This window comes from Cariama cristata, unplaced genomic scaffold (assembly GCF_000690535.1).
Source record: "Cariama cristata isolate BGI_N322 unplaced genomic scaffold, ASM69053v1 scaffold21696, whole genome shotgun sequence".
Taxonomy (NCBI): Eukaryota; Metazoa; Chordata; class Aves; order Cariamiformes; family Cariamidae; genus Cariama; species Cariama cristata.
Genome location: NW_009620695.1, coordinates 20,398 through 29,330, shown reverse-complemented (window position 1 = coordinate 29,330; position 8,933 = coordinate 20,398). Strand labels below are relative to the sequence as shown.

Sequence of the window (8,933 nt, the reverse complement as noted above, 5' to 3'; positions counted from 1 at the left end):
ACCAGTAATGCCAGAATTCTCCCACTCAAGCCCAGTAATATCACACGGGGAGCAGGGGACAGGAGGTAATCCAGAAAGAGCAGCAGGGATCTGCTGCTGGCTAAGGCATGCCAGACAGCCAGGTGAGATGGGTTCCGATGTCCCAGAGGTAAGGGAGGAGAAAAGGGAGGTTACTCCACGAGTGGTGGTTGCACTAGGTTGCTGTCCAGCTGGGGGGTCACAGCCCATCACTTGTATGCCTCCCCTTTCCCGGCTGAAATTCTCTGCCATCGCAGCCCCGCTTCATCGGATGATGGGTGCTGAGCGGTCGTTGGTGACGGTGGGACGCAGCTTGACTGTGGCAAAGGGGTTGGTACCTCTGGAAGGGGAAAGGAAACAGGCAACCATCAGAAAAACTGCAAAGACCATGCAGGGGTCCCACTGACCAAGCAAAGGCTATTTAGTCCTGCCGGACAGCCACCTCCACGCCAAGGAGAGTGCGGTAAAGTTGGCTGCTGAGGTTTTTTCTCCCTCCTTAACACACCCTGCTGCAGGTTCCCATGAGGTTCTGCTCAGGCTCTCCTCAGGGCTGCTCACCCTCCCCTCTTCCATAGGATGAAGAAGGGACACTAGCATAAGGGTGTCCCTTGCAGTAGCACCCTACACCTGTGGCCCCTGCCCCTCCAAGCAAGGAGTCACGGAGCAGAAAGAGGCCACAGCACCATGCCAGAAACATGGAGACACCAACCCAGCTCCAGGGGTTTATGGCAAGTCTTATCTCCACAAACCTGACTCATCAAAGCTAAAAGCCACGTCCTTTAACGTCTCAGCCCTTTCCAAGCAGGCAGAGCTGCACAAATCATGTAGCTCCATGCTCAGGCTGTGAGCTGCTATTGTGGCTCTTCCAGAATGGATGGGAAGGAGCACGGAGGTCTGGCCATGTCTGCAGGGTGCTCAGGTCCTACTTCGTATTATATTCTCTGGTTTTCTGGGTTTTTTTATATTCTCTATTATTCCAATACCAGAGAGCCTTCCCAGTCAGCAGAGGCCAGAACAGCCCTCCTCCGCCTCCGGTCCTGGAATGTGGGTTGTGCGTTGCTTTCCTCCAGACACTTTCCTGATTCTCCCACATTTGATCATCCAAAAGTTCAAATATTAATAGCATTGATTGATTAATAGCATTACGAATGCCCTCTGCCTCTGATGATTGCAGAGCAGAGCTCCACGCCTCACTCACCGTGGGAAGAGTTCAGGGGGTTGGTCAAATACTCTTGATTTCTGCAGAGAAAAGAAAAGCAGCAGTGAGCGATGCAGGGTGGGGAACGGAGAGACAGAAGTGGGGCAGGAGACACCACACACATGGAGGAAGATTTCACAAAACACTTAAGTGAATTAGGAGCCCAAGTCCTATTAACAGGGCTCTGAACTCCTTATTCATTCAAGCTTCGCAAAAGCCCACAAACTCCCCGCTACAGATAACACCCTGATTTCTGTGGTGGGGGGGTTGTTCCCTACCCCACGGGCTCTCTGTTCCCTACACCACGGGTTCTCTGTTCCCCTAGGTCACTTCCTTTCGTCTCAGGGAAGAAAGGCGATGCCTCAGATCCCCAAAATATCATATCTGAAGAGCACAGCAAACAGTGACATCTGAGCTAAATTTCACCCTGCCAGCACAGCCAGAGATGCCCCCTCGTGTTGCCCACATACCTTGGCAAAGAGTTTATGGTCAGTGCCCTCACATGCTTCCTGCATCCATGGGGAACTCAAGAGCTGTAGCCACCTACCCTACACCACACACTGCTTAAACGTGCACCAACCTGATGGAGAAAGATGGACCTACGCCCTGTGGCCCTTATTCTTGGCCAGTAGACAGTGAAGAATCAGTGACAACCGGACTGCTAAAGTACACCAGTTTCTGCAGCTGGTGGCAGACAAGAAAGCCACATGTGGCTATCTGGTGTTCCAGTTGGGAAGTCAAACGCACACCCATTTGCTCCTGGCTCAACTGGAGGATGTCTTGGGCATAAGTTTAGAGCAAGGCTGAGTCTTTCCAAACTTGTAATGAGGCTCAGTCGCTCTGCCGTGGTACTCCAAATGCTCCACACACTTAATTGCTCAATCCCAGGTCTATCCTGGAAAAACCTAGCCCTGGGACTGGATGGAAACCAGTGACCCAGAGGCGGGGATAGGTTGCAGAGCTTGTTCTCCTCTGTGTTGTGCAGCCTGAGGCTCCCTGAAACCACAGAGCAGGACATGAAGGGGAAAAAAGAGTAATTAAATGTTGCATTTTTCAGCCCTTTGAGCCATCCAGTTGCTTGCAACCTCGCACTGGCCTGGAACCAGCAACCAGAGATGAGGCTTCCCAGCCTCCTGTGAGGCTGAGCAAGTAATGCTCCCCAGGCAGCATTTCCTCTCCCAGGTCCTCACCCTCAACTGTCCTCAACTTTAACTTTGTCCTCACCAGTCAATTCCCCGCGGCTGGAAGCAGTGACAAGTGGAAGCTTTCCTTCTCAGTACACCATCCATAAGCCATGGATTGGACACAACTTGTTCTAAGGCTCTCCAAAACGGCTGTGCCCTCAGCTTTTCCCCTACCCCAGCTGTGACTTTAACCCAACCCTTGCTTGAATGGAGAGGAGCCCTATGAAACTCCTCTCCATTCTCTGATGGGAGAAGAAGGATGGCATCTCTGTTAGCTGGTCACCCATTCCCAGCCCAGCCTGATCACTCCCTGGTCCTACTATTAGCAGAAAGAGGTGCTGCCCTGGAGCCACCAGAAATCAGGCTGGGAGGTCATGGAGAAAAGGACTGAACTGAAGGGCCCCTGGTGAGCAAAAAGAGAGAGAAATGAGAAAGGCAGGGGCAGAAAAGCAGTCTCTTGGGGGAGCAAAGCCAGGCACTGAGGATCTGCACACACAAGGCTAACTGGCAAGGGCCACCAGGACATGGTGGCAAGTGAACAGACTAGGTGAGAAAGGCCAGTGCTAACAAGACCCCTTAGCTCGGGAAGGGAGGAGGTGACACACCAACATCTGGAAGGTGTTTTTCTTTCTCAACAGGCCAACGGAGAAAAGGTGTGCCTTGGAGGATGAAAGTCAGATGTGGCCCACTCCACACATACCCACCAGTCCCTCCTCCTGCACTCACCTTGGAGCCAGAACTGACCGGGGTGGCCACCCCACTCTGGTGACTGCTGGCACCCACCGAGAGGGGAAGTGGGTTCGGCAAACTGGGCTGGGCAGCAGCAGGCCAATAATTACTAGAGGAAGGAGTGCTGGGCCGGTCCAAGATGTCATCCATACTGTGACTGCTTCGCAGTGGGAAGGACCTGAGCAAGAGGAGAAGACAGTGGGGTGAGAATCAAAGAGCAAGGAATAGGGAGCCACACAGGTGCTAGCCACAACACGTATCTATGGGATGGCTCTGGAGAAAACACACGTGGCTCGGACTGGCCCAGTCACAAGCACCTTTGAGAAGACATTGCACGTGTTAGGGGAGTCGTCCAGGGTAAGCCTGTGAGATCTCAGGGCATGGCGAAGCTCTTGGCAGATGCTCCAGCATGGGAGCACTGCAGCTCTCCACGGGGACACACCCCAAACAGGTACCCCACTGGTGTTAGTGACCTACCAGGAACCACTCCAGTTCCTGCCTGGCCAACTGCTCTCCTGTTACCTGGTGGCTGGCTCCTCCATCTCCCTCGTATCCTCCAGAGGCTTGACATAAGCTTCGGGGAACCAGCCGCATCTAGGGCACAGGAAAAGAGATGAATGAGGTCAGGGCAACCACGGCTTGTGGTTCTTCAGGTCCAGCTGCCCAGCACTCCTGATCCACACCCATCCCACACATCAACCAAGCCGCTGCTACCGCTACCATGTGTGACGGGGTTTCTGCACATCCTTCGCCCCAAGGTGGGGCACGGGGTTATTGCGAGACAGTCCTTGAGCTTGGAGCAGGACTCGCTTATCTCAGAGGCCGTGCAAAATCCGTGCTCCCGGGAGCAATGGTGCAATCCAGGAAAAGACACTCTGAGCGCAATCACAAGGAAGCCAAGGCCAGCACACAAGGAAGCGGTAGAAATCCCTTCTCCTCAAGGCAAAGCAGCTCCACCCCAGAAATCTCCCAAAGAAAGGCACTGCTTTTGCTCATCTCACATCTGAGCGTGAGTTTCTCTGCAGAGCACGCTGCCGGGATCCCACATGAAACACGGCAGGCTTTGCACACCGGTGTTGGCCGGTAGTGCCACGTGGAGTAATTCAGTAAGCGCTGGGTGCAGCAGTTTCCATGCCCTGTCCGCGCTGGAGGCTGCGGCAGCAGTTGCGGTGTGAACTGAGAAACGCCAGACCTCTCAGGTAACTCCAGCAGTTCACAGCCCTGAGCTGGATCCCATGACAGGAGTCACTCAGTCACGCAAGCCGGGAGGGGGTCACTGCATCCCTGGTTCTTCCACCCAAAGCCCCCTGGAGCTTTCTCAGGCAGCTCATCCATGCTAGCTGTGCCCCACCACATCTCCTGGACTTGGAGACCCCCCGTGCTAGGCACAAGCCCATGACTGAGGGCATGGTGATGTCCCACCCAGATAGTGGGTGAAACGCAGTGCCCACGCCACACCAGCAGGGAAGGGGGGAGATAATTTCAGCGTTAAGCTTCCCAGCTCCAGACCCGACAAGCCTGCACCAGGTCAATTTACAGCACCAGAGTTACATACGTGGACGAGCCCTCCAGCTTGCCATACAGCCAGCCGTTCTGCGCGTCCGGCATCAGCACCGTGATGACATCCCCGGGGTCAAACCGTAGAAGGGTCCTGTTGACACCCGTCGTGTGGGGCACGATAGCCTGCACTCTCGCCATGCCGCTTCTCCTCCTGCCTTCGCTGCCGCTACCAGCCTCGCTGAAGGAACCCGAATGGGATGCATGGCCGGTAGGGAGCAAACCTGCGGGGAGGAATCCGAGGGGTCTGGCTGGAGTCGGGCATCCTCCTGCAAGACCCACACTGCCTCAAAGGGACCACTGCTTCCCCAGTCAAGTAATTACTGTAGAGGAGGAGTAGGTGGCCTTCCTCTGCAGGAAGAGAGCAGGGCATAGCACGGGCAAAGAATACTAAAATATTCATCTTGCAGAAAACCAACTCAGGCTGAAACAACTTGCTTTGCACTACGTCCTCTTTGGCCAAACATCTAGAACGTAGGCACTGCATGCCCTAGCTAATACCCTGGCTGATGGCCCTCTTCCCGACCCTGCTAGAGCAATTGAGTATTTGGGTCATTTTTGTCTCCCCCTGCTCTTTTTTACTTTTTTTAAACACTTTAAGCTGCAGTTTTTCAGGAAAGAAAAGCAGGTGAGACATGAGGTAAGCGGCTGGGTTTTGTAGGGCAGGCTAATATTTAACCCGGTAGCATGAGGTGTTTTACCAAAATGGAAACTCCAGTAAGAACCAGCCTTCGTGGTTCAAGGAGCCTTGAAAATTGCACATCTGTAGGTTCCCCACCTCATGCAGCCAGCCAGGAAGCCTGGCCTTGTCCTGGATGGACCTTGCTCTGAAGGTTGAGCTCACCCTCTGCTTCATTCAGCCTTGCCCTCCCCAGCTCCCATATACATTGTCCTCTCACCATACCTAGGAATGTGGCTGAGGACCGGTGGTCTGATAGAGTGGTGGTCCCTCCCCAAACCCAACCCTGTTCCCAGAGAAGCCCAACCCCTGTGTCTCCCCACAGCATTGTTGCTGGACATGGGACATACAGGCTGATGGTGTCCTCCGCAGTGGCCGCCTGGAGGGCTCTGGTTGAGATGGTCTCATTTCTGGAGGCTCCGGAGAGAAGATGCTCGATCTACTCCCAGTCATGGGAGAAGCAAAGTCCCCGAGGGGTCTCTGGGGCTGTTGGAAGGAAAAGAGGCTGAACGCGCATCCACAGGAGCTGTGTTAAGCGGGAGATGCTCTGAGAGAGACCTAGTCCCTCTCAGAAAGCCAAACCCAGCACGTTCCCTCATTGCAGCCCAAACACATGCTTCCCCATTCATCTTGGCCAGGAAAGGCCATGGAAGCTGGACAAGGCAGCAAGTACCACGGTCGGCCAAGGACTGGCCTTGTCCTGCAGCCTGAAAGGGGCAACTGCAGCTTCACCACCATAGAATCATAGAACATTTTAGGTTGGAAAAGACCTTTAAGGGTCATCTAGTCCGACCTCCCCTGAAATGAGCAGGGACATCTTCAACCAGACCAGGTTCCTCAGAGCCCCGTCCAGCCTGACTTTGAATGTGTCCAGGGATGGGGCATCTACCACTTCTCTGGGCAACCTGTGCCAGTGTTTCACCAAATGAGGTGGAGGCTGTTCAGGGGCTCCTCACCATCTCGAGGTGGGTGGGGGTGAGCCGGCCCGACGGATACCCCTGGCCATGGGAGGCTGTGAAAAGCCCCTGCGAGTGGCTGTTTGAGGGGTTGCGGCTGGCCTCCAGCTGCTCCTTCCACTGCGGTGCCTTGGTCTGGATCATGCCCCGAGCCTGGGGTGAAAGAAAAGAACAAGGGGTGACAGACAGGGCAGAACAGCTACAGACCAAGCTGAGGGCTGCCACGTGCATTAGATTAGGGACCAGTTCCTCCCACAATTAGGTTTGTGGGAATGGCCAAACAGAGCCCCGCAGGAGTGAATTTCCAGGACAGCACCCTCCAGCTGAGACCCTGTGGTCCCAAAGCCCCTGCTATAAACACCTACATCACCCTTCCCTCTCCCATCGCTCACACACCCAACTAACCCCGTGTCAGCACCAACCTCAGCCCCAGTCATGTTCTCCAAGCCTAGTACAGTCAGTCTGGACCCCACAGCAAGAAATTAGAGTTTCCTGCCCAGTCCATGCACAGACGTTGCCTTCACCCAATGGGCAGCTCAGCCCTGGCTCCATCCTGCCTGCATGCACCCACTCCGGCCTCGCTGCCTGCTCCCTGGCAAGCCAGGGCCATACCCTGCTGTAAAACTGGAGGAGAGTGTTGTAGAGCATCTGGTGCTTTTCAGCCAGGAAACGGTAGCGGCGTTTTTCCTCCAGCTCAGCCTCTCTCTGGCTCTCAGAGACGAACACCTGCATCTCCGAGCGCAGTCGCATCACTTTCTCCTGGGCCACAGGGGAAAGAGGGAGGAAGGGATCAGCGTAAATCCAGCCGAGTGGGCTCACATATGGCAGGGGAAGGGGTGAAACGGGTCGTCGTGTCTACCAGCTTCCCAGTCCACTCGCAGTGCTGGAGCAGCACAGAGGAGCTAGAGCAGAGTGCCAGGGATTAAGTCCTTGCGCCCCTGAGGCTTGCTAAATGAGGAAAGGGCTTGGCAGGAGTGAGCACCACAGGGCAGCAGAAAAGGAGTTTCCTCCCTTGCAGCTAAGCCTGCTGCCTTTTGAACATTAGGGTCAGCCCCGTGGCTTTTAAGGAAGGACAAGGCTGCGGAGAAATCAGCCCTGGCTCCAGACAAATCATCCAGTTCTTTTTCCAGCTCCCCTTCCTGCAATCACGGCTCACCTTCATCTCCCGGACATCTTTATCATGGGCCCTCTCCATTCTCCACAGCTCTGCCATGCACTTATCCAGGTTGGCGGCTCTGCGCTGGTACTCCAGCTCATACTGCTTCTGGCTCTCCTGCCAGGGAGAAACCAGGCTTGGTGAGGAACCAGAGACCCTGTCAGACAGCAAGGGTCCTGCTCTGATGGGTGGTTGAACATCTGAGTCTCCCTGAAATCAGTCTTCACCTGGACCTCTCATAAAAAGCCTTTCTTTCCTTTTCATTTTGAAGTGCCCCAGAGCACTGATGAACTTCAAGATCTCAGGAGCAAGAACTGGCATCCACCTCCCCCAGCACTGGGAGCAAGCTCCCAGGCCTCTGTCTCCCTCCAGCACTACGCACCAGCATGGCCAGCTGGGCCACAGCAGCACAGGACCCACACCCATGCAGAGGCTGTGGTTTGAGGAAGCTGAGAACTCTGCTTTTGGGATGTTGAGTCCCTCAGCCGCGTTGAAGTATTTGGCAAGTCCCACTGCAAAAAGAACAGTCGCCTGCCCTCTTTAGCCCTCCATCATCAGCCAAAGTAGGGGGGGGATTTGGTCCATGATGGGAGAAGATAAGCCCCCCTAACTCCTGCTGAGGAACGTCAAGGAAACACTTCAAGTGCTCAAGCAAAAGCCCTTAGGTGGAGGGGAGAGGGAAATGAGGAGGGTTGAAGAGGAGAAGGGAGTTCACCACTCACACTGATGAACTGCACGTCCATTTTGGTGTTCTTCTCCATGTGCTGCAGCAGGTCCACATGGAAGGTCTGAGCCTGGAAGGAGCAAAGAAGCCATCACCCTCGTCTCTTCACCGTACGGGGCGTTACATGCACTGTGGTGAGGGGCGGCTCATAAAACCCGCAGAGCTAGTGACTCTCTTGCCACCTGGACCCCATACAGAAGCCAGAAACGGGCTCTTCAGGGCTACCATGGAGCAGCCCCACAGCTTGGGGGTCGGCACTCAGCACCCACCTACCGTTAATCCTTGAGCTTCGGCACGGGCACAAACAGCAGCGTCTGGAAGGGTTAGCGTCCCCTCCACTCCTGTCCCACCATTGCCACCCCAGGAAAGAGAGGACAGCCTCCCCACGTCTTCAGAGCCAGGGATTGCTCAGTCTACTGCATACCTGCCACCGCGCTTGTGGAGAGGTGGTGACAGTCCACCACCATCACCAAATATTGAACACTGGTCAGGCTCTGGACATGTCAGCTCTGTAACACGCCTCTGTCACACGCAGCAGGGATAGCAGGGAGGCAGGCAGCTGCCAGCAGGCACATGAGAGGGCAGGAGATGGGGCAAATTGGGCAAATGCTAGCAAGCTGTGGTTAAGGAAGTCCCTTTTTTTCCCCCGCCTGCACCAGTCCTTGGGAAAACCACTCACCACAACTTCTAAATCGGAGCTCAGGAGTCTCTGCGTGTCGGACATCTGCATCA

General features: G+C 54.9%; 1 protein-coding gene across 1 annotated transcript in view; it reads right to left on the bottom strand.

Annotated features, from left to right (window-relative positions):
• Positions 1 to 282: 282 nt before the first annotated feature.
• The window catches only part of BAIAP2L2 (BAI1-associated protein 2-like 2), an 11,223-nt gene continuing 2,572 nt past the window's right edge, over positions 283 to 8,933 (bottom strand). The window contains exons 4-15 of the mRNA XM_009701696.1: positions 8,881 to 8,933; positions 8,200 to 8,271; positions 7,478 to 7,594; positions 6,934 to 7,080; positions 6,322 to 6,474; positions 5,716 to 5,851; positions 5,121 to 5,123; positions 4,685 to 4,910; positions 3,652 to 3,723; positions 3,127 to 3,307; positions 1,217 to 1,257; positions 283 to 358 (exon numbers count right to left, since the gene is read on the bottom strand). Of these exons, the coding sequence (XP_009699998.1) occupies positions 283 to 358; positions 1,217 to 1,257; positions 3,127 to 3,307; positions 3,652 to 3,723; positions 4,685 to 4,910; positions 5,121 to 5,123; positions 5,716 to 5,851; positions 6,322 to 6,474; positions 6,934 to 7,080; positions 7,478 to 7,594; positions 8,200 to 8,271; positions 8,881 to 8,933 (1,277 nt within the window). The remainder of the gene's footprint in view (positions 359 to 1,216; positions 1,258 to 3,126; positions 3,308 to 3,651; positions 3,724 to 4,684; positions 4,911 to 5,120; positions 5,124 to 5,715; positions 5,852 to 6,321; positions 6,475 to 6,933; positions 7,081 to 7,477; positions 7,595 to 8,199; positions 8,272 to 8,880) is intronic.